Here is a 26,674-nt window from a genome sequence, read left to right as displayed (position 1 = left end):
GGCGTAATAATCAAGGGTAATAATCAAGGAACCATGGGTGCAGCAGGCGCAATGATATTACACAGCGCCTGAAAATAGTCCCCAGCACGCTCCCTGTGCAAGCAGGTGGTCACATTGGTTATGTTGACGGAAGTTAACCTATTTTCAGGCGCTTAATATCATTGCGCCTGCTGCACCCATGGTACGGCAGCAAAGTTCCTTGATTATTACGCCAGAATGAGAGTATAGTTCCTAGCCATATCGGTCTAGAAAATCGCAACTTTTCATTTTCCGTCGGTCTTAGTACACGATGTAACTACAAAAGAGTCAAGTTTTAAATAGGAAAACAATAGAAACTCTTTGGCCATTTTTGAGCGAGATGCTAACGGTCTAATCAGATTCAATGATCTATGCTAAACTACAGCTAAAAGTGCTACCACCAGACCCAGAGATCGGCTGAATGGATTCGAAAACGGTAAAACTCAACTGTTTAACTCTAGGAGAGTTGGAAAATGAGCCTATTTTCAAAAACAGTGGAGTTTTCCTTTAAAGGCATAGTTCATCTGAACATGAAAATTCTGTCATCATTTGCTGGAACATAAAAGAAGATATTTCACAAAACATCACAGTGGCTTTTTGTGCATACAATAGAAGTCAACCAAAACTGTTTGATTACCAACATTCTTCAAATTATCTTTTTTTGTTTTCTGAAGTGGAAAGTCATACAAATTTGGAACAACATGAGGGTGAGTAACCGGTGGCAGATTTTCCATTTTGTGTGAACTATCCCTTTAAGAATTTTTAAAAAGCAGTTTGTGGGTAAATATTCTGCAGATGACAGAAGCTGCGCAGTAACATGCATGCATAAAGAGTGCAGAAACGGGGACCATATGTGGTGAGATTACACCAGGTGTGTGGGTTCTAATCAAGTGCTATGTTCGCATCACTCAATTTCTGCTTAAGATGTTATCAAAGCGGCAAATTCACAGGAATCTTCACATTTAAGTGTGACATTTGTTCAGAAAATGGGAACTAAGGTGCTCTCATATGACATTTACATTGTGCACATTGAAGTTATACTTTACAGTAAAGTGTCTTTCTAGTTTTATCCTCAGTGGTAGAGCATTGTGTTAGCAGCGCAAAAGGTTGTGGGTTCAATTCACAGAGAACACACATACTGGTAAAAATGTATAGCCTGAATGCACTGTAAGTTGCTTTGGATAAAAGCGTCTGCTAAATGCATAAGTTGTTAAATTAAAATGAACCTAACTGAAATATGTCTCTATTCAGTTATATGTTACTTTTAAAGGACTAGTTCAACTCAAAATGACAATTCTGTCCAATGACTTTCTTGTTTTCTACAGAAGACGAAAGAATACATTTTTAAGAATAGTAACTTGTGTTTGAGGAACAGGCTGAATACGGTTATATATATGCGTGTATATATATATATATATTTATGCATGTGTGTGTACAGAAGAGACTCTAGAATTCTTAGAGAGCACAAAAGACTGTAAAACTTTGACTTTTGTCGTTGCTTATCTCATTGCACAAGTCAATTATGAGCTGTCATCAGATGACTGATGATCTTTTTTAAATAATTTTTCTATTAATTAAAACTAAATAGTATTTTTTTGTTATGGATGTCCCAATTTGATTTGTAATTTTCAGAGAGTTCAATTAAATGTTCATGTAATATTTTGGTGAGTTAAATATTATATTGTAATATCGATATATCAATCGCAGGTCCCTAAATCGAATCAAATCACAATCAGATCGCAGCATGTTTTGATCAAATATCGTATTGCTGGCTGTTTTTTCCACCAAGAGAATCTGTTTTAGATGGTATCATGATAAAACATCCAATTTTCACCCCTAATAAACAAATACATTTTTTTGAGTTGGATTTTTTTTAATGAATCGGTTCATTCAGTTCACAAAACCAGTTTGAATGATTCATTCACAAATCAAACTGGTCCTCGAGTTCAGCTCACAGACTCAATGATCCCGTCACAACCGTTAACAGCTCACAGGAGGTGAAGAATGACTCAAATTACAATCTGTTCCTCACTCAAAGCTATCATATGGCTTCAGAAGACCTGAAATACAGCACACATGTTGTACAGACCACGTTTATGGTGCATCCTGTTTGAAGCTTGAAAGCCTCAGCGGGGATTCATGGAAAAGAGCAATCAGTAAAAATACTGAAAATATCTTCTTTTGTGATTTTGGGAAAGAAAGTCACAGATTTGGATCGACATGAGGGTGAGTAAATGTTGACAGGAGCATCATTTTTAGGTGAACTATCCCTTTAAGAGCTGTATGTTCTCAGTGAATTCTTATTCACAGAAATAACATCTGTAGGAAGCGGAGTCATAAACTGTGACATATAAGTTCAATTTCCTTGGAGGACACATTGTATCGAAGCCTCCAAAACCTTCTATGACACAACACAATTTATTTTCAAAATGACTGCACAGCTTAATTGAAAGCCCTTCACCACATCCAAAACACATCCTGTTCCTGTAAGCCTGATTCTGTGCCTCAGGGTCTATTACTGTCTTCCGCTCATAATCAAGATATGGGCTGATAGCAGCAAATGCTGCAACAACACCAGCAGGTTGACCACATACATAATGCTTCACTGAACAAGAGGATGCTTTTTGTGGAGCACTTGTCATATATATACAGATTTCTCTTTTTTAACTCCAAGCTTTAGAACATCGTTACAGTCTACCTTGGAAAAGATTAAGTTAAAGTTGATAGAGACATAGTTGTGAATACACCACAAGAGCCACAGAGGGAAGGAATGACCAATTCATTTTACCTGCAAGATACTCCATGATTGATAGCAGCAAAAACTGTTTCCATAGTAACGTCATCTTCAGCTGCCAGGGGCGAGTGTTACTTGAATTCAGTGCGCCGTGAATGAACGGCTGCTCTCTCAAGAGAAAACCACCTGACCTGTTGAGGACCAAATTATGAGAAATTATAAATACTTTGTTATAGGTAGTTCAGTCTGTTTTTCTCAGTTAACTTTCTCAGTTTAACAGTTTTTTTTTCCATTCGTTTTTATGCAAAAGAAAGCCATGAGCGGTGGCTGCTGTGTGCTTACAATACGCATTATGGGGCGAAATTATCACAGCGCTAATGCAGCTAATGTGGCTTAAAAGATCACAAGTGAGATCACTTGAATTCAGAACAATACTCTTTTCCGTGATGCAAATTGATATTGATTGGCTGGAGGAACTAAAGTAGATTTTCACAATTTAAAAAAGCCTATAATCAACAATATAAACAAATAGGTCTGCAGATTTATGCAAAATGTGAATGCTTTTCACTTAAAATGTAATTTAATCATACACAATTAGTAAGCACCCATATAAACAATACGAACACAAAAAAGCATTTTTAGCTTAATGTGGTTTAATACATTAATGCCCGGTTGCACAGACAAGGCTTAAACCCAGTCCCAGACTAAAATGCATGTTTGAGCTGTCTTAACTGAAAGCAATTTGCACTGACATGTCTTAAAATATGTCAGTGCTACTGATTTGTATCAAGATGCACATCAATAATGTTTTCTAAGGCACATTCCAAAAAAAAAAACTACTTGAATGTCCTAATTTAATGTTATTTAAGGCCTATAATCCTGGCTTAATATAAGCCCTGTCTGTGAAACCAGGCCTAAAACAATAAAATCAAAGGATCAAACTCAGTATACACATTATTCATACTATACATAGACAAGCAGATGAACCCACAATATGAACAGAATGTGTGACTTCTGAATTCTGATATTCTCACTATTATAAAGAGAACGCTTAAGGTGTAATTTAGCTCAGGGCTCATCTGCTTGCCTTTATTTAGTACGCATAAACATACGCTGTATATTTAATTTGATCTTTTAATATGACTGTTTTATTACATTAAAACATGTCAAGTGTTTTGAATGTCCCACGGTTTTGTGGTCAGCATGAGATTCAAATAATGCGTGTAGCAGCAGTTTGTTTCTGATTGAATTGGTTCAGTTAATGATTCAATGACTCTTAAAGACAACCTATTCTCGCTTCCTGCTGGAGGAACAATGTAACCTGCAGAAACACTCAGACAAATTCCAAATATGTGAAAGAAACAGAGAAAACACGTTTAAAAAAAAAAAAACTAAACCAGTATTTTAATCAGAAAAGTGTATTGCTCATGATGTCCTAGCATATGAAGCCACCTCACTGTCATACTGCTATTCCCACATATTGCACATATTGAATCAATGGGAAATCATCTGATTTTTATGAAAAAACATTACTTACTGAGTCACCGTTTTATATCTGAAATCTCCATGCATTGGTAAATGATTCAACAATGACACCATTTTTGTTAACAGCATGCATTTTAAAGCCATTATGATAACAACTTCAACGTTGATTAAACTGACACTTGATTCAACAATATACACATACACACTTCATTCCTATGCAAACTCTAATTCTAGCAAACAGCCATAGAATTTGCACTGTCCTGTAGCTTTTAACAGTCCTTGTTTCCAAGAGACTGAAGTGGATGTTGGTTAATAAAAAGGCATCATAAAATACAAGCATCACAACTTATTCAGAGTAATAAAGCTGACTGCATTTGGACACGAAGCTTTATTTCCAAGCATTTATAATGTCTCTCTGAGCAAGATGTTGCATTGGTAAACTTTTAATTTAAAACAACATATGTATTATGCATCTTATGCAAGCATTTACTCACCAATGCTATAGGGAAGCAATTCATTTACCATAAAATTACTGCAGAAAATGTTAAAAAGTCTGAAGATTCATTCGGGAAAATTATGTCCTAACCTATGCCAGTTGGCCATCACCTTTTGGATGAGTCAGGATGTACACATTACAAATATGATGGTCTGCAGGGTGTGCTTGTTTTTTTAAAAATGACACACTATTCACAACAGCCAGTGAGTTATGGGGTTTGGATGGTGTTCAGTTGATTATTTTCTGCAATGCCAATCTGCCAAGCAACATTTGAAATCAATTTATGGAGCCAAAGACAGTGAAAAAGGACAGAGGGAAGGATGTAGTACTGCTGATGTGAGAACAGAGAGATTTCAAAACACTGGATCTCAACTGGTTTTGCTTTTTGATTTTACACTGAGCATCAAACTGCAATCCAACATAGAACCAAACAACATACATTTATTAATAAAACAACATACATGTATTATATTGTTAATAAGAACAATATTACCATTCAAAATTTTGGGTAAGAGTTGGTATGATTTTTTAAATGTTTTTGTGAAAGATCAAAAATACAATAAAAATGTAATATTGTGAAAAATTATTACAATTTAAAACAACAGTTTTCTATTTGAATATATTTTAAAATGTAATTTATTCCTGCGATAAAATCTGAACTTTCAGCATCATTACTGCAGTTTTCAGTGTCTCATGATGCTTCAGAAATCATTCTAATATGCTGATTTGCTGCTTAAGAAACATTTTTATAATTATCAATGTTATAAAAAACATTTTGCTGCTTAATATTTTTCAGGATTATTTGATGAAGAGAAATAAAGCATATAAAGCATTTATTTGAAATAATTTTTGTAACATAAAAAGCCTTTACTGTAACTTTTGAGCATTTTAATTGGTCATTGCTGTTTTTCATTCAAAATAAATAAATAAATACACACTGACTGTATATACAATTCATATGAATTAAATATGAAATGTTCATATTAATACATTTACATTTAGCATGTACTGTATTAATTGTTACGCTATGGAAAATATGGTTAGTATTTGGTTACTATCTCCTCAATTCTGATGACTTGTTTTTTTTTATTTTCTCAGAAGGAAATAATTTACAACACAAAACATTTCTGGATGGCACCAAGTCATGTTTATCCTAGCTGCACTGCATATTTAATGTTAAGCTGGTCATATTTACTGAACCTTGTGCAGTTTTGTCCGTGCTTTTCAAGGATAAGAGCATGTCAGACAATCTGTCCATGTTGGCATCTGCCTAATCTGACTAGTTTCTACCAAACGGCAGATTAATTTGCACCCACATACCGCAGAGTTTGATCAGAATAGACCTGTGACCCATTTTTTGGGCTGCGGCCCACCAGTTAAGAACCTCTGCTGTAGGACGCTCAACGTCAATTTCTCATAATACACTTCAGAGAAGCGCTTCACACAATTCATTGACGCACAAAACACAAACGCTCGTACAAAGCTGAGAAATATCCAGCCCACTGAAAACTTATAAGGGCACTCCAAGAATTATAATTATTGCCATCTCACGTAGCTGCCAGAGCGTGGGGCCTCAGGAAGGATTCCCCTCATCTTTCAAGTTTTAGGCTGGTTTTAGCAGGAGTAAGTGTGTAAAATGGGATTTAAATAGTCTGGATTTTGTGTGAAGAACACTGCATGTCATGTTCCTTCTTGCTAAGCAGTCTTGAAGTGAAATCCTCAACGGCAGTGAGCCTATGAGACCTTCTCATCACACTGAACCGTCTAGTTCATTCCCATTAATGAAAAGTGTGCGCTGTGTAATTAGGGGCTCTGTTATTTGCAGCCTAATTTAAAGCCTTTTAATACAAACAATTCAACATCCCTCCAAATAAAACACCCCGAAGATGTAAAGCCGCATCAATAATGCTTAATGTTCGAACTCTCTGAAGCGAAGGCTGCTTCAAAGAGCCATCTCCACTCCATTACAAACAACTCACTGATTCCTTGATTATGTTTGCTTGTTCCTTGACTAAACATAATTACGCGTCAATACAAAAACACTCTTTTGAATGTACAGTGTATGCGTCCAGATTAGTGCGAGTTTCATTAACGAAAACTGTCGAAAAATGTTTGCTGACCACCTTTTTCGCGACTAAAATGAGACAACGATGAGACGACACCAACATCATTAAAACATTAACTGTGACCATGTTATGGACGAAAAAGACAATGTAGTTTAAAAAATAAAACTTTAAAACAATTCAATAAATCAAAAAAGTGATTCTTCATCAAATAGAGGAAAGAAAATGATATAGACTGTTTTTAACAAGCCTCCATAAGTTTTCATGCTAAAGATTGCCAGATGTCAAGAGATTAAATCCCCCAATCAGAGCTTTTCTCTTAAAAAGGATACATTTTCTATGGAATTATTTTTTATCCCGTGACAAAACAAGCTTACATAATTCCTGCCCCGTGAATGACTTAATCTTCACAACCTGGCAACCATGAGAACATTGTGTTCCTTCACATGGCTGCTGTGACTAAATCTGCAATCAAACCTTCTCAGTGATGAATAAATCCACACATGGATTTTGGCTATATTGTTTGCGATCTTGGTTGCTGCATAAATGCACGTACGAATCAAAGTCTGTTTCTGCCACAAAATTAAAAATTTAAAAACGATAATTGCAACATCATGTTTTTTTCTTTTTTCTTAAAATTCTGAGTTAACATCTCCCAATTCTGAGTTCATTGCGAGATATTATCAGACTCGCAAGGCATAAACTCAGAATCTAAGAAAAAAGTCAGAATTGCGAGAAAGCAGTCAGAATTGTGAGATAAAAAGTTATTTTTAAATTATATTTTATCCAGACACAAGCTTCCATACTCACACAACTTTTGTAAGAAATTAACAATAGAAAAGTCTTTTAATTGTTGTTTTAATAGAAAAACATCAGTCGTGATTACAATTTTGAGCAAAATAATTGTGATTATCAGTTTAATTATACAGCATGACTAAAATAAGACAAAGTTTTCATAGATTAAAACTAGCCAAAAATTCCCAGACTTTTAGTCAACTAAAATTTGTCTAAGACAAAAAAATAGGACAGGTTGACAAAGTGTGATAAAAAACCAAAAAGGACATTTAACATAGGACTAAGACTAAAACTAAGACTAAAAAAAAAAAACGCCAACAAAATTAACACTAGTCCAGATCCCAAATGCTAGTCCCAAATGCAACACTCAAACCAAGCTGATATAGCTGAGATACAGAATGTAATGAAAAAATTTTCAAGTGTAGCAATAAATTGACTTTTAGTATTCTTCTCTCCTGAGGACACTATTCTGTCAATAGCAAGTGTAACAAAATGCATTACGATGCCCTGAAGTGCTTCAGATAACTGAAATATCAGAGACATTAAGACAAAAAGAAGCATTCTAAGCAACACAGACAGACAGTCCATTTGTGACAAATAAATCTGTTACTGTCCCATAACATTGCATTTATAGGTTAGTTAGCTGACGTCTTCATGGCACAACACTTTGTTCTCTATAATATGCGAGCGAGATCTTGCTGGTTTATGTTTTGATGATCCTCTGCGGGGTATAAGAGGAATTATTGTGTCGCTGGACGGCCTGACTGATTTTCTCAATTACGAAGCTGTTGAGCGCAGTTTAGCGGGACAGATGTTATATTTGTATTCATTTATTTCATTATTTTACAGGGTGGATGACACGTGAAATGAGCCTGAAACAAGAGATGAATATCTGTTATGTTCCTTATGTAACGACACATATATAAATGGCATCAGGTGTGAAAATGTCCCATAACATTGCATTTATAGGTTAGTTAGCTGACGTCTTCATGGCACAACACTTTGTTCTCTATAATATGCGAGCGAGATCTTGCTGGTTTATGTTTTGATGATCCTCTGCGGGGTATAAGAGGAATTATTGTGTCGCTGGACGGCCTGACTGATTTTCTCAATTACGAAGCTGTTGAGCGCAGTTTAGCGGGACAGATGTTATATTTGTATTCATTTATTTCATTATTTTACAGGGTGGATGACACGTGAAATGAGCCTGAAACAAGAGATGAATATCTATTATGTTCCTTATGTAACGACACATATATAAATGGCATCAGGTGTGAAAATGTTTTTTTTTTTTTTTAAAGCTGCTGAAATCAGTCACAAAATGACACAGAACAGCAATATATCATTATTTAGAAATGGAATGTAATGCTAGAAACTGAATGACATAATAAATCAATCTATATTGGCTAATATTAATGTTCAAGTCAAATGTGTTGACATGCACGATCCTACACTGGTTATGCTTAATAATCTGACAGCATTTCAGGTCATGTACAACAGTTCTTGTTAATTACTGTTTAAAGCAATTGGTACGCATAGACCTTTGCTCTGATTTTACTCTGCATGTAAACATTTGTATGTTATAGCATCTTATTAAGTGTGCATATATCTGTTATAGTTTTCAGTGTATTGTTGTGCATGTAAACACACATACAGTATATCGTCAATATAAGGCTGGGCAATGTATCAAATATTAAAATATTATTTGCAATTATGTTATTAAATGATATAACACTGTCAATATTGCAACAATTTGAATAAACTGTTAATTTGGTAATTCCATGTCAAGAGACTAATTACGAGATTCTTCACTGGAACTTGAAACTTAAAGGGATAGTTCACCCAAAAAATAAAAAAATGACCCAATGATTTACTTACCCTCAAGCCATCCTAAGTGTATATGACTTTCTTTCATATGAATAAAATCAGAGCTATCTTAAAACATGTCCTGGCTCTTCCTTTACAATGACAGTGAATTGGGGTCGAGATTTTGAACCCCAAAAAAGTGCATCCATCCCTCACAATAAGTAGTCCACATGGCTCCGGGGGGTTATGAATTGATGGATTTGTGTAAGAAAAAATATCCATATTTAAAACTTTACAAGCCATAATCTCTTGCGAGAGAGTGGCGTTCCAGCCAATGACGTAGGATGTTGCCGAATGCAGTATAGGGCTGTCAATTTTTTTTTCAAATTTCGAATATTCGTAGAATTTAGAATAAAAATCCACATTTGAATGCAAAAACATTGCATTTGAATTTTAGGTGTGCGTCAGGCTGCCTTATCAGTGGCCCACAAGATGCGATGACGATGTAAGTGTCGTTGCATTTTAATGCTTTTTCAGAAAGAGAACATCAATGCGGAGAAGATGTTTATAGCAAAACTGAAACCAAGTCGTTCACACAGAACGCATATTTATCCCATTTTCTAGAGGGACATCTATCACCGTTGCACTCACGTCTCACACGTGAGCCGCATGTTTAGAAAGCCATGTAAAATTAATGTAAGTTGAACTTTTAAAAAACATGTCTCAAGAATTTATGCCTTTTTTCCCCATCCCACTGCATCTTATGTTTTTAAATGAAAAAGTACTCTTTGTGATTGGTTTTTGGTCCTTTGTATGAAACTATACATACATGATGCTGTTTTGTTTCTAATTGTTTAAGCTACTTAATTAATTATATATGCTTTATAAACATTAATTTAAACATGCACTTTTTTCAAAGATAGTCATGTTATTTTATTGCTTTGAAGAAACGTGCATTAGTAATATTTTGCTCGATGTGCCATCTTGTGGCCTCAGGAGAGAAGCCAAAAGCTTTTTTCCCCCTAACTGAAATTATGCCTTTTAAATTTTAATATAAATTGAACATTAATAATATTTAAGTACAAAATTCGAATTTAGTTTTTCAGCCATTTTGACAGCACTAATGCAGTGATGAACGTGGAACCACGGTGAAGAAAGCAAAACAAAACCTCACAAATTAAAGGGGTGGTTGACTGGTTTTGTTCTAGGCTTGATTGTGTTTATGGGGTGCAGTCTAACATGTGTTAATGCTTAGTTTTTAAAAAAACACATTATTTTTCACATAATCTACCTTTATTCTTCACCGCTCTGTTCCTTCTCTGATAAACGAGCTGATCATTTCCTGCTTTTATGAAGATTTAAAAGATTTAAAAGAAGAGATTATGGTTTATAAAGTTTAAAATTTTCCACGGTGAAGAAAGCAAAACAAAACCTCACAAATTAAAGGGGTGGTTGACTGGTTTTGTTCTAGGCTTGATTGTGTTTATGGGGTGCAGTCTAACATGTGTTAATGCTTAGTTTTTTAAAAAACACATTATTTTTCACATAATCTACCTTTATTCTTCACCGCTCTGTTCCTTCTCTGATAAACGAACTGATCATTTCCTGCTTTTATGAAGATTTAAAAGATTTAAAAGAAGAGATTATGGTTTATAAAGTTTAAAATTTGGATATTTTTCTTACACAAACAGGCCTTTATTAACTCCCCGGAGCCATGTGGAGCATTTTTTTTATGATGGATGGATGCACTTTATTTAGCTTCAAAATCTTGATCACCATTCACTGCCATTATAAAGCTGGGAAGAGCCAGGACATTTTTAAATATAACTCCTATTGTATTCGTCTGAAAGAAGAAAGTCATATACACTTAGGATGCCTTGAGGGTAGTGCTGGGCGGTATGACCAACAATTTATTAATAACTCCTATTGTATTCATCTGAAAGAAGAAAGTCATATACACTTAGGATGCCTTGAGGGTAGTGCTGGGCGGTATGACCAACAATTTATTACACGGTATTTTTCAAAATTATACCGTTTCACGGTACATGACGGTATTTTTTTTTCATGCATGACCGGGTGTTAACCATATTTTCTACTGATTGAGAGAGGAAATACTGCAGTATATTGACTTAGAATGCCCTATTTTACTGTTATGATGAGTGAATACTATCAAAAAATACCACACTAAATAGTGACTAAACACGACCCCTTTTAATACATGTTAACCAGGAGTCACACTCATTTATAATCGCGGCATCGTCTGATAAAATCAACATGCATCTACACTAAAGAGCGTATGCGGTTGTTTTGGCTATATTACTTTTACGTTGTTTAAGCGACATACACCGGTATTGCGGTATTTAAAAATGCATATCATAACAAAAATAAACACCGGTATTCGGTATGAACCGGTATTCCGCCCAGCACTACTTGAGGGTCAGTAAATCATGTTGTCATTTTCATTTTTGGGTGAACTATCCCTTTGAAATGATTCCATTTATGTGACTCAGTTCAAACTGTCCATTTCTAAGATTTGATTAACATTTTTATTTCAACATCTATGTTTTATATTTTTATGTTTTATGTTTACATTTTATGTAAAATGTTTTACTGTATGTGAGCAGATATAATAATAATAATAATAATAAGTTTAATTTATATAGCGCCTTTCCCAAGTTCAAGGACAATGCACAATGACAGAAGCAAATACATTCCTATATATGGACAAGACATTTTTCAAGTCCAGAACATGTGGTTGCAGTTGCATACCACAGTAATAATACAGTATCATAATCAAAAAATCTATCTATCTATCCATCTATCTATCTATCATCTCAGTTTTCAATGCTTTTTTAACATTTTGTTATATTAGTGCAAATGAAAATTATAAAATTTTTAAATTACATTTTAGTTCTTGCATTAAACATTTTGAATCTACTTAGCAGAAAGGCCTTATATACCACACAGGATATAGGATATAAAAATATATCAGTCAACCCTAGTGACCTACTAACACCAACTGTCAAACTGAAACCCAACAAATGGAGAGATACAGCGATGAGCAATGCCCGACGCTGAGGCACAGTTGAAGTGGACGTGGCAATATTAATCTCAGGTGGTGACGAGTGAAGCTTTCACTCTGAAACACAAAGCCATTAATAACAGCCTATCAATTGCTTTCTCTTTCTCTGGAACCAGAGAGTGGCCTCTATGGGTACCGGAGCACATCATCAAAATAGCAGATGAGGCTGGCGGCAGCGGCGAGGGAAGCGATACACAGAGGCACAGACTTGTGATAATCATCATTCACTCTGTCCCTTTGCCTGTAGGCACTTTACATCAAAACAAATGACAACTGCATCTCATAGTGACATGTTAGTTTAAGCAAATGCATAGAAGACAGCTTATCAAAACCATTCCCGACAGAGAAACAGCCGTGTGCCGATGCTGATACCAGCGAGATTTGGGATAAATGTGCACATTATTGCATTACTGTAACGGGTGAAGTCTATTTTCCTACGTGATGTCTGTTTTTTCCTTTTTAAATTATGAATAAATGTTTGATGAACAGCTTGCCGAACAGCTGGGTTGTATTTAGCAGCAGGTGAGATGACCAATCTAGCAATTGAGAGAGGGCGGATGAATGCAAACTGTTTAAGACTATACAAATTATAAAACAAGAGCGATGCAAGAGACTTTAATATTTGTGTATTTCAGTCACGGCGACATTAAAAAACCTGATTTGATGTGTGAATTTCTAAGGCCACTAAATTATCAACATGATCAAAACATTGCTGAAAAACCTGCTGTACACAATCTACTATACATCTTCTGTCGTCTGATTGATAGTTCATACTTTTTTAGCAAGATAAAAGGCCTTTTAATGTAACTCTAAAAATGTTCCCCTTCGGGTCATGGTCTTGCTGTGAAATCTTCAATGATTTAAGTAACCGCAAGAATAACTTTTATATTGTTATTTCAAAATGAACATTTACTGAACTGAAGCAATAGGTTTCCTTGATTAACTATACATCATTTTTAGAAAAAGCATGATGCATCAGGCTTTTGAAGAATATTTATTTGTTCATCTCTCAATCATCATTGCATTGTATTGAAATATGTTTTGACCCCCACAATACAAACTACAGAGCAAAAGCATTTGAATATTAGGAAATAGAGTGGCACCTGATATTTATGTGCATTTTATGTAAGAATTTAATCTTACTTTTGGTCATATTAATATTAGCAACTGTATCAAATAGTATATATGCATATTTTACTCGGTTAGGGCATCTGAATGAAACTGAGGTGTTTTTTCCTGCTTGAGTATGTGTTCCATACTCTCAATATAATACTATATAAAAGTCTGATGTATCATATTTGATACATATATGAATATTTTGTCAAAAGGTTCAGTAAACTGTTCCATTAAAAAAAAATCTATTTAATATTAGACCTAGTTAACCTAGTTTTCCTGCTTTTAAAATCAATGAGAGCACATCAGACAAATGTGTACATGATTCAGAAACTTATTTCCATAAAAATTGCATTCTGTCAAGGACTGTTATGTTTTTATCCTTCCTCTCTTTCTTTCCTAAGTACTGACCTTATTTAGCTCTTTCCAAGAACTTTACAAAGCTACAAATCCATTTAAACCTCATTTCTGGACATTAGAAGTGCTTTTTACTGACAAACAAAATACTTTTAGCCGAAAATGGAGGTACTTATAACAACCCATATTTTGTAAATGATAAAATCGTGAAAACCTTCCATTAAAAAAAGTGCCTTTCAAGATTTATCTGTCACATTGTGTTGTTAAGTGCTGATCTGTTGTAATTAGAGTAGGCATGAGTTTGTCCTTAATTTATTTGCTCCCTTAAGCCCAAAGTCGGAGACACTCATTAGGATAACGAATGGCAGCTTTGGAAAGAGGTCTCAGGACACAGAATTCTTCCCACTCCTACATGACTAGACGACTAATAAGTCTCATCATGGCTGCTCCCTGTGCACGAGGAGTTTTAAGAACAACGCTGTTTTTTAAAAATGTCAACCCACAAGGGCACTTATGCTAACAGATACCTAGAATTACTTGTTTTTGTGCCATATAGACTCTGCAAGAAATTATTTGAAATGCAATTTAGTTCTTGGCGTGAATAAAATGAGGGGGGCGCACATATATAAAGCAGGTCATTTGAAGATTCTCCATGGTGTGAATTTTACGCAAGTTGTCTTTGGCGATGAATGACTTCATTTCACAGCTGCAGTATTATTAAAGGTCCACAGATTTTTTTTTTACACCACACGTGTGGAATGAAATGAGCAAAATGCTGAATTAAATCTCAGCCTCTCCTCACATGTAATACAGAATGCGTGTTTCATGTGTATGAGCAATAGAGTCCTCGGCTGAATTTTATCGTGGATTCATATTAAATCTGTGGCTGCAAGATGAAAGGACACTTGGCACTTCTAAGCGGTGTGGAAAGTGAGGGACATTTCTTGACTTCTCTTGACTCCATGTGATTCTCATATTGCATGCATACTTCAGATGAATAATTCAAGTGAAATTAAAAACTAAAAGTTCACATTAAAAATGCAAAGCCATATTACAAGTATCATTTCTGGAGGAAGTGGTTGCTCTCGAAGAGAGCATGATATCAGTTTAACCACAGAGCATCGTGAAGTGTTATCATATGAGAAGTAAAAATATTAAAAAAACATAAAATGCCTCGCTGATACAATATCACCACACTTTCAGGAAACACAAACAGGCATTTTGTATATATTTATGCTATATTTTTTACATTATTCATGTTACATGATTAAGCTGAATTAAATCTCAGCCTCTCCTCACATGTAATACAGAATGCGTGTTTCATGTGTATGAGCAATAGAGTCCTCGGCTGAATTTTATCGTGGATTCATATTAAATCTGTGGCTGCAAGATGAAAGGACACTTGGCACTTCTAAGCGGTGTGGAAAGTGAGGGACATTTCTTGACTTCTCTTGACTCCATGTGATTCTCATATTGCATGCATACTTCAGATGAATAATTCAAGTGAAATTAAAAACTAAAAGTTCACATTAAAAATGCAAAGCCATATTACAAGTATCATTTCTGGAGGAAGTGGTTGCTCTCGAAGAGAGCATGATATCAGTTTAACCACAGAGCATCGTGAAGTCATATGAGAAGTAAAAATATTAAAAAAACATAAAATGCCTCGCTGATACAATATCACCACACTTTCAGGAAACACAAACAGGCATTTTGGATATATTTATGCTATTTTTTACATTATTCATGTTACATGATTAAGAACCCAACATGTACTTTATGGATATAGTTACCGTACCGTGCTGAGCTACTTGTAAATACACTTTACACAAAAGCTAACAGTACATGATTCAAAAATGTATTTGGTAAAAATTACATTCTTGCAAGAACTATTATGGGGTTTTCTTGTTTATCTTAAGTGCTCATTCAACTACTTTTCAAGAACTTCACAAAGCTACAATGTCCATTATCCTCCTTTCTGGAATTTTAAGTGGTTTTACTGATGAATGTATGAAGTATGCATGTTTGAAAAAAGAAATATTGTGTGTGTGTGTGTGTGTGTGTGTGTGTGTGCGTGTGTGTAAAATGTTAATGACCTGGTTTTAATATGACTTAACATCACTAAATCAACTAATACATACACTAAAATGACTATGACTTAACATCACTAAATAAACTAATACATACACTAAATACATTCATTTATACCAACAAAACAAATTTTATGGGTTAAATCAGGTAGAAATTGCTCTTTTAATGCATGCAGGTTACTACTTTATACAGTGTAGTATACATTATAATTATATATAGGCTAATCTAATAACATTATTATGGCTAATATAAAATGCGATTGGTGTAAGGACATTGTAATGTAAAGTAATAGGCACTTTTGTTCTGAATGTCAGGCTCTCTCCAGGGGCTTTCCTGACACACCAGCAGAGCACCTGTGCATTCTGCAGGAGATGCGCAGCTGAAGCTCTACCTGAACTTCACTGCTGCAGAGCTCCTCATATCCGTGTCTGTCAGATCCAACCCTGTCAATAAGCATCATTCAGCACACGCTGTTTAACAGTAAACCAACACCAGCTGATGGGTGAACTAATATTTGACCTGCTGATTAAAGCATCTGCTGCTTCAATCACTGATTCACTGTGAATTCTAATGCAGCAGTAAATTATATTTTAATTATACGGGTGAACCTGAAAGCCATGCAAGGTGAAACAATGAGCAGACAGAACAATTATAATAACAAAACGCTCAATTCTGATATGAACATTTCTACTTTACCCGACTAACGTGTTTTTTTTCTTTTCTCAGTACGTGTATTTCTTCAGTCTGTGCTCCACAAGCGGTAGATGAGAGGTGCTGACATCGCAGTCACTGAGATCTCGGAAAAACCATTTTGCCCAAGTCCTTGCGTCCAGAGATAGAGACAGAGAGAAAGAGAGAGAGAAGAAAGCGCAGGCTGTAGGAGGGTTTCGCCCTTTCTCCTTCGGTTCTTCACCCCTGAATATATTCCAGCACGGCTCGCTCGCAAATCTGTCTGCAAACTGCGCGCAAACCAAGACAGTCCCTCTCCTGTGCCAAGCTCACCTCGCTGGATTCACAGCCATACAGAGAAAGAGAGAGACGTTGTTTGCGGCCAGATTTACATTCAGCGTGTCCAGCCAGCGCTGGGTCCAGCAAATCAGCAGAATGATAGCGAAAGACTGGAGAGACACACTTTATGAACAACAGCGCCACTTTCTGACCGAAGCGCACAGCTGGCCGTTATGAATACAGAAGGGAACCATGAGGAATTTTTACGTTTTTGGCTCCAGTTTTCCCTTAACGATTCTGCTTCCCCAGTGGTTCCATTAACGATTTCTTTTTACGTGTGAGTAATGAATGAATGAATGAAATAAAATAAAATAAAATATTGCATTTTTAATTGCATTTATTACACATTATAAATGTCTTTATTGGCCAATTTAATAAGCGCTTTCTGAATAAAATTATTTATTTTTAATAAATAAAAAATACAATCTTAATTTTAAATCGTAGTCGTGTTATGGTTTTCACAAAAAAATATTAAGCAGCAATAACTGTTTCTGAAGGATCATGTGACACTGAAGACATGGGCTAATGGCTGCTTAAAATGCAGCTTTGCTTCCTGGGTCAAAAAAACACTGCATTTTATTAGCACTTCCCAGACATATCCATCCATATCACCCCATTATAATTGTTGTTGGAAATAAATCTCTGAACAAGACCTGAAGATTAGATGATCTTTGTAAAGGTCGAACAGCGCTCCTCCGAGTGTTGGGAACAGGTCAATTCCAGAGACAAACCCCAGTAAAATAAGCTCTCTTTATTAAAGCCGAAGCCGTGTTCTTCCCCACTGCCATTAAACACACATTAATCATGCTTACTTCAGCCCAGGATACTTTAACACAGCCCAGCCATCATTAATAACGCTCCATCCAGTCCCGCGTTGACATTTCCTTTAATTATCTCCGTAATTTATTCATGTACTGTATCAGTGGCGTTTGTTGTGCGAAGCTGCCTGTGAGGAATATTTTACTCAAGCCTCTTCAAGACACAGGATTAACTATGCTAATGAGGAAGCTGGGAGGCATGACTGCTATTTGTGCCTGTTAAGCCGGCAAGCCATTAGGCCCCCGATGCACATGTGCCAATTGAAACAGGTTTGAGTACTGTGTCAGAAATATTTTGAGCATTATATTTGTGTTACTTGGAGGTAATTCTGTCATACATTTTAGTTTGTTGAGTAAACACATGAGCCACATTCAAGGCTTTGCGCATGCGCAAGAAGTGATACTGGAAATCTCGTAAGACTACAGCTCTTCCCCTTGAAATTTCCTGTGCCATGTACGTTGCTTTCTCATTGGCTGTTGTTGGCCGCCAATGTAATTTCCAGTTAAACCACATTTTACACTGCAAGACTAGCAGAAAGGGCATTAGCGTCACCTCAGAATTCAGGCTGTTACTGAATGAAAATCAAGCCTAAAATTGTGTTAGTAAAGATTTTATATTTTCAATCCATCCCATCCATTTTCCAAACTGCTTTATCCCTTGCAGTCATCATATTGTACAATTGTAACTTATTATATAGCACTCTAAAAAACAGTGCTTTACAGAATGTATGTATGCGAAGACTGGCTTTTACAACATTTCATTCTTGTCCTTGAATTTGATTTTATTTAAAGCACAGTGTTTCCTTGTCACGCTTTCTTTACATAGATTCTCTGGTCCAGTAGGTGGCATCAAGTGACTGCCTTTATAATTCAATCACTGAATCATTCTCTCAGATGAATCAGGAACTAGAGGCCACTTCGGTGTTGTTTGGAGATGCAACAGTCTGCATTGACTTTGTTTGTAACGGTTTCCTAGGGCGGAGCGAAAACATTTTTTTTTTAAATATAAATTTTATTTAACTGTTAAAAGAAATATCACACTGTAATTGTATGTTAAGCACATTTAGCTCCTCCCACTATGTTATTGTTGCAATACACCACACTTTTTTTTAGTGTGAATACACTACTAGCACTACTTTTTCTAAAAAGTGTGGTAGAATAGTGCAGAATGATGGGACTCGCCTGAATTAAGGAGAGAACAATGTGGAGTAAAATTACAAAATTAAGGAAACACATGAATCTAATATGAAATGCAAAAGTGTCACAGGTGTAAAAAGTGCCTGAAAGTAAAGGTAGAGCTACCTTAAAGAGAAAATTACTCCTTTATAACTTCCTTTACAAATCATGTTTATTTTCTAAAACGGAAATAAAACACCTCAATACTGCAATAAATCAAGGTCGACACAACAGCTTCTTAAAGATCTGCAAACACTCAAGTCTCTGTTAAGCCCAAGTGGTCAAAAAGGGCATTAGTAAATCAATATCCTTCAAAAAAGACTCTCTTCAGGATAACAGTCAAAACCCACTTGCATATGCTGATTTCGACCTCATGACTGGCTGCAGCCATGACCTCATCTCATATAAGGGTATGTTTACACAACAATGATGTACTTTGTGTTTTTGATAAGTTTCCAATACAGATGACAACATTGTCCAAATGATCCCTGTTCACATGGATCTGCGAAAATGACTAAACACACTGTATTATGCATGCCAGGCCAGTAGTTGGCACTCTCAGGGTTGCCAGGTCTGTGTGACAAAACAAGCCCCACTGGTAGTTAAAACAAGCCTAATCACATTCCAATGGGTCAAAACCACCTTCCAGGGGATTCACCAAGGTTGAAATCACATTTGTTTGTTTGTTTTTCCTCTGACTCGCAGACTAAAACACAACCTGTGGCAGCAGTATAAAAGTAGTCTAATTCTATGATTCCTCAACTAGCTGTTAATGTACTCACATTCACTTAAGCCACTCTGGCTATGTTTACATGCACAATTTTTGTTTAAATCGGACTGAATTCATTACGATTCATGAATCTGAATGTTGTGTCTACATGAACGCTAAATAAAGTGATGTGGTTGATGTTTATATGTCACAAGCTTTTTTTTGACATGCATACACTGCACAAATATAGAGTTTCCCGCTGTTTCCACATAATAACCACTCTCCTGTTTTTTATTTGTTTTAAACAGCAGAATTAATATTTATCCATTTCTGGAGAAATATTACATATAAACTGCTGCGCTGCTTATATTTATCACGCAGTAAAAATGCGCGTCCTGTGCCCAAAACCAGTCTGCAGAAAAAGTTAGGTGTCATGTAAAATGTTATGAGTAAGTGCGTTGCCGCATAATTAGTCAGTTACAGAATGAAGCCCATTTTTAGGATGCCTCCCAAAACAATTTTCCACAGCGTGGGCTGTAAAGCATTGCACTGAATATGCTGATCTCATCAGGAAACTTTCATTTAACATAAAAAACAGACTGACATGCTTTATCTCTGACACCTACAGCACAAAGCTCGCTGAACTTGTTATGTGAAACATGACAGGCTTGCAGTTATGCTCAGTGCCTTGAGAAAGATTACATATCTGAGTGTGCTCAAATTGACCTTGAAATGAGACTATTCAGTCCCATTCAGGAACAAATGGCATGATTCTATGGGTGCCACCAGTCCACAAGTGCAGTTGGACCTGGTGTCAAGAGTGTCAAGTCTCTGCGATTGAACTTGTAAAGTAGTTTGAGCTCCAAATGGTTACACTATTCTAGAAGGGTTAACAAGTTATTCAGGTCTCTGCAATAAACAAGCCCCTTTAGCATGCACCCAAACCTATAATTCAAGAATGAGAGCGACTTAAATTCAACCTATAGTAGGCTACGTTCTGCGTTTCGTTTGTGTGTCAGTCAAGAATTTCTATAAAACCATGACTGTCTATCAGCACAGACCCCACAGGCCTGCACTGGAGCGTAAAATACACCCACGTCCGCCCTAGCAGAATTAATATTTATCCATTTCTGGAGAAATATTACATATAAACTGCTGCGCTGCTTATATTTATCACGCAGTAAAAATGCGCGTCCTGTGCCCAAAACCAGTCTGCAGAAAAAGTTAGGTGTCATGTAAAATGTTATGAGTAAGTGCGTTACTTATTATAAACGGAGCAAAGAGTAGGCCTACCTATACAAAAATTTAGTCACGTTGAGAGTAAAAGTTGCTATACTTTAAAAAATGCTGGGTTAAAGGCAACCCAGCGCTGGGAAAATATTGGACAGAACACATGCTGGGTTATTTGCTATTTGCATGCTGCTTTTGACCTACATGCTGGGCTGTTTTATTTAAGTCAACTATTGTTTAAAAATTATATTGCTGCCTTAAAATGGGCAGGAAATAAAATAAAAAAACTCTTTCAACGTGCATTTTAGAAATAAAAAGGTAACATTTAAAAGTAGCATTTTAATTTAAGTGTATTCAACTGTTCTCTGTAATCACTTTTTACCGAAATAGTGCTAATTCGCGTGCCGGTGTGTCGCTGAAATCTACCCTCAGACCGCAGCCTCGTGTTTCACTCGTAGCTGAAAGATGCCGTGACTGACTCCAAAACCTGCCCATAAACATAAATCACAGTACTGAGATTAGAGAACATATTTTAACTTCAAATTAATTTAAACTCAGTATTATAACGAATAAAATCAATTTATGTTATGCAAGGCAAAAGACAAAATTAAGGAAACACATGAATCTAATATGAAATGCAAAAGTGTCACAGGTGTAAAAAGTGCCTGAAAGTAAAGGTAGAGCTACCTTAAAGAGAAAATTACTCCTTTATAACTTCCTTTACAAATCATGTTTATTTTCTAAAACGGAAATAAAACACCTCAATACTGCAATAAATCAAGGTCGACACAACAGCTTCTTAAAGATCTGCAAACACTCAAGTCTCTGTTAAGCCCAAGTGGTCAAAAAGGGCATTAGTAAATCAATATCCTTCAAAAAAGACTCTCTTCAGGATAACAGTCAAAACCCACTTGCATATGCTGATTTCGACCTCATGACTGGCTGCAGCCATGACCTCATCTCATATAAGGGTATGTTTACACAACAATGATGTACTTTGTGTTTTTGATAAGTTTCCAATACAGATGACAACATTGTCCAAATGATCCCTGTTCACATGGATCTGCGAAAATGACTAAACACACTGTATTATGCATGCCAGGCCAGTAGTTGGCACTCTCAGGGTTGCCAGGTCTGTGTGACAAAACAAGCCCCACTGGTAGTTAAAACAAGCCTAATCACATTCCAATGGGTCAAAACCACCTTCCAGGGGATTCACCAAGGTTGAAATCACATTTGTTTGTTTGTTTTTCCTCTGACTCGCAGACTAAAACACAACCTGTGGCAGCAGTATAAAAGTAGTCTAATTCTATGATTCCTCAACTAGCTGTTAATGTTCACTTAATCACTTAAGCCACTCTGGCTATGTTTACATGCACAATTTTTGTTTAAATCGGACTGAATTCATTACGATTTGAATGTTGTAATGTTGTGTCTACATGAACGCTAAATAAAGTGATGTGGTTGATGTTTATATGTCACAAGCTTTTTTTTGACATGCATACACTGCACAAATATAGAGTTTCCCGCTGTTTCCACATAATAACCACTCTCCTGTTTTTTATTTGTTTTAAACAGCAGAATTAATATTTATCCATTTCTGGAGAAATATTACATATAAACTGCTGCGCTGCTTATATTTATCACGCAGTAAAAATGCGCGTCCTGTGCCCAAAACCAGTCTGCAGAAAAAGTTAGGTGTCATGTAAAATGTTATGAGTAAGTGCGTTACTTATTATAAACGGAGCAAAGAGTAGGCCTACCTATACAAAAATTTAGTCACGTTGAGAGTAAAAGTTGCTATACTTTAAAAAATGCTGGGTTAAAGGCAACCCAGCGCTGGGAAAATATTGGACAGAACACATGCTGGGTTATTTGCTATTTGCATGCTGCTTTTGACCTACATGCTGGGCTGTTTTATTTAAGTCAACTATTGTTTAAAAATTATATTGCTGCCTTAAAATGGGCAGGAAATAAAATAAAAAAACTCTTTCAACGTGCATTTTAGAAATAAAAAGGTAACATTTAAAAGTAGCATTTTAATTTAAGTGTATTCAACTGTTCTCTGTAATCACTTTTTACCGAAATAGTGCTAATTCGCGTGCCGGTGTGTCGCTGAAATCTACCCTCAGACCGCAGCCTCGTGTTTCACTCGTAGCTGAAAGATGCCGTGACTGACTCCAAAACCTGCCCATAAACATAAATCACAGTACTGAGATTAGAGAACATATTTTAACTTCAAATTAATTTAAACTCAGTATTATAACGAATAAAATCAATTTATGTTATGCAAGGCAAAAGGCGTTTCCATCGTGCGAAACGACCGCTGCTGGCGCATTATGTTGCGTTGCGTAAAATAATATAATTTACAGCCCATTAAAGACTTTACAAATGAAATAAAACGTATACAAACCTTTATTGCGCTGAAGAAGTGCACCAACCCTGTTGAAAAAACCAGCATACACTATTAGACATTTAAGATCTACAGTAGCAAACTGTATTTGGTTTACAGTTGCAAACTGTACTTTTTACAGTAAATTACTGTAAAAAATCCAATTAATCAGTATTCTACTGTAATTAATTCATTTTAATTTAAACAAGCCTAATCACATTCCAAGGGGTCAAAACCACTTTCCAGGGGATTCACCCAGGTTGAAATCACGTTTGTTTGTTTTTCCTCTGACTCGCGGACTAAAACACAACCTGTGGCAGCAGTATAAAAGTAGTCTAATTCTATGATTCACCAACTATGTACGCACATTCACTTAAGCCACTCTGGCTATGTTTACATGCACAATTTACAGTTACAGTTGTATTTGGTTTACAGTTGCAAACTGTACTTTTTACAGTAAATTACTGTGAAAAAAATCAAATTAATCAGTATACTACTGTAATTAATTCATTTTAATATATTTCATTAGATTTTATAATTATTTTTATAGAATTCATTTTATTTTTATCCTACATAGGTACTACCGGCATTCAATTAAAACAGACACAATAATTACAAAATATCAAATTCTTTATTTAAAACATTGCATGTATAACACTTATAAATACAGTCTTCCAATGCTGGAACAGTGCATCTTCATTTCTCCTGTCTTAGGACATTTTGCAGTGCATTGTGTTGTATCATCTGGATTTATCCTAACAAAGAATCTTTAGGCAACAGAAACATAATGGGGAAAAAAGATAAGCAGCCAAATAATACATAGCCATCTGCAAAACCCAGGTGCTGCTCCAAAACGTGGCCACCACCTTTGCTCACCACCCACTTTGCTAGTGACAGAAATGTCTTCTCTGAAAAACAAGTAGAAATGGCACACTTTTAAAAGGCAAACCCCATATAGAATACACACAATTCTCAAAACCATAGATGTTCTCTTACCATGAATTATCAGTCTCAGGGTGGCATGCTCATGTCTTTCTTGATGCTTCATTGTAGTTGCCTTTAAAACACAAATACAAAAAATGCAGTAAATCTTAAATTCCATTAAAAACTAACGTTATAACAAACCAATTCTAAAACTAGAAAGGCAGCTAGCCATAAAACTAGTTTAACCTAGCTAACATACAATTTTATTTTCTCAATAGGCTACTGGCCAACATTAACTACTAACACCTGAACAAAATTTCACATTAGTTACAATGTTAATACAAGATAAGCGTTGCTCGTTAAAAGTCATTTTTAATTCGGTAATTCAATAAGCTGACAAAAGTCGTTTGAAACGACAGGGCAGTTTACCATAGTAAAGTTTGTTACAGCTATGTTGACGGGTAAACGTTACTAGGTTAAACTGGTGTTCAAAAAAAATGCTGACACAAACAGACAGACAAACGTACATATATTTTTTTTACCTTGCTCACTGGTCTTATTCTCTCGTAAGGTGCATCGACACACAGTGCAGATGTTCTCCAGAACTCTTCCACTCTCGCGGGTTCATCCCCGGGCTGGTTCAGTGTCTTCCTCGGACGCGAGTGGCGCGGCGCGACTCGACAAAAGACAATATAGAACCCATTATACTATCTACAGTGGATGCGGACAGTAAAGTGATGCCCCGGTATATTTCTGAGTCTGACGCACAGTTGTACTCCAAGCGCTCGTGCTGTTTCTGATACTAAGGACAAACGGATTTTCCAATCATTACAAGAGATGTAACATCCAGTGTAGTCAGTCCCAAGCTGTTGCGGCGTTGTAGACACGGTGTAAGTCAAATCTTGTCAATCCAAATGTGAGAAATTAGGAAAATAAAGCAGCCTCAATAGAATGGCGCCAAAGAGGCCGTTAAGGCAAATACAGTAGTATACAGCAATTTTAAAAAATACATTAAGTCACTGTATGTGGGGTTTGACGTCACAGAAAATTCCCATGATGCAAAGGGTATTACAGTTACTTACTGTAAAGCGAATTTGCAGTATTATACTGGGTTATATACAGTAAATAACTGTAGAAATGACAGAAATGTCTAAGTGTATGCTGGTTAGGTATGTTTTGAAGCTGGGATGCTGGTTTAAGCTGGTCCTTTGCTGGTTTATGCTGGTTTAAACTGGTCCTTAGATGGTCATGTGCTGGTCTTAAGCTAGTGATGCTCATTCAAATTATAAAGTTGCCAAAAAGATATTTAAGTACTAATTACATTTACTCAAATACTCCACACTGCTGAAAACATAGGCTACATTAATTACATGCATGCACAACACGACTTGAACTGTGGAGTGGGATTATTTTCTTTAAAGATGAATGATTTTCGCAAACAGAACCGTAACCAATGCCATCGCTACAAAATACAGAAACAACTGCAACATTCTGTAGTTCAATCCAATCAAATCCAGTTTGCAGCAGTGCGTGCCAAGTGCCATAATCACTGGATTGGAGCTCAGCTTAGTCTATGTGTAATTACCCTCTCTTGCCTTTAGCTTAAGTTTACTTACGTGCTGTCAAGAGAAGCATATCTATGAAGGCAATAACAGCTCCTGGCAAGACCGTCAAACCATCTGGTGTAGAGAACAGGGTGACTAAAACAAACGCAGACGTTTAACCTAGCTAACATACAATTTTATTTTCTCAATAGGCTACTGGCCAACATTAACTACTAACACCTGAACAAAATTTCACATTAGTTACAATGTTAATACAAGATAAGCGTTGCTCGTTAAAAGTCATTTTTAATTCGGTAATTCAATAAGCTGACAAAAGTCGTTTGAAACGACAGGGCAGTTTACCATAGTAAAGTTTGTTACAGCTATGTTGACGGGTAAACGTTACTAGGTTAAACTGGTGTTCAAAAAAAATGCTGACACAAACAGACAGACAAACGTACATATATTTTTTTTACCTTGCTCACTGGTCTTATTCTCTCGTAAGGTGCATCGACACACAGTGCAGATGTTCTCCAGAACTCTTCCACTCTCGCGGGTTCATCCCCGGGCTGGTTCAGTGTCTTCCTCGGACGCGAGTGGCGCGGCGCGACTCGACAAAAGACAATATAGAACCCATTATACTATCTACAGTGGATGCGGACAGTAAAGTGATGCCCCGGTATATTTCTGAGTCTGACGCACAGTTGTACTCCAAGCGCTCGTGCTGTTTCTGATACTAAGGACAAACGGATTTTCCAATCATTACAAGAGATGTAACATCCAGTGTAGTCAGTCCCAAGCTGTTGCGGCGTTGTAGACACGGTGTAAGTCAA

At 36.1% G+C, this 26,674-nt stretch overlaps 1 protein-coding gene across 1 annotated transcript in view; it reads right to left on the bottom strand.

Moving 5' to 3' along the window:
- Nucleotides 1-17,087, bottom strand: part of LOC107551499 (contactin-3-like) — a 105,077-nt gene extending 87,990 nt beyond the window's left edge. Inside the window, exons 1-2 of the mRNA XM_016233116.1 lie at nt 16,737-17,087; nt 2,807-2,943 (exon numbers count right to left, since the gene is read on the bottom strand). Coding sequence (XP_016088602.1) covers nt 2,807-2,861 — 55 coding nt within the window. The 5' untranslated portion in view covers nt 2,862-2,943; nt 16,737-17,087. The remainder of the gene's footprint in view (nt 1-2,806; nt 2,944-16,736) is intronic.
- Nucleotides 17,088-26,674: the final 9,587 nt, after the last annotated feature.

The sequence above is a fragment of the Sinocyclocheilus grahami genome, unplaced genomic scaffold (genome assembly GCF_001515645.1).
Source record: "Sinocyclocheilus grahami isolate Dianchi unplaced genomic scaffold, SAMN03320097.WGS_v1.1 scaffold426.1, whole genome shotgun sequence".
Taxonomy (NCBI): Eukaryota; Metazoa; Chordata; class Actinopteri; order Cypriniformes; family Cyprinidae; genus Sinocyclocheilus; species Sinocyclocheilus grahami.
Note: the sequence above shows the minus strand (reverse complement) of the source record. Positions and strands in the feature narration are given on the sequence as shown.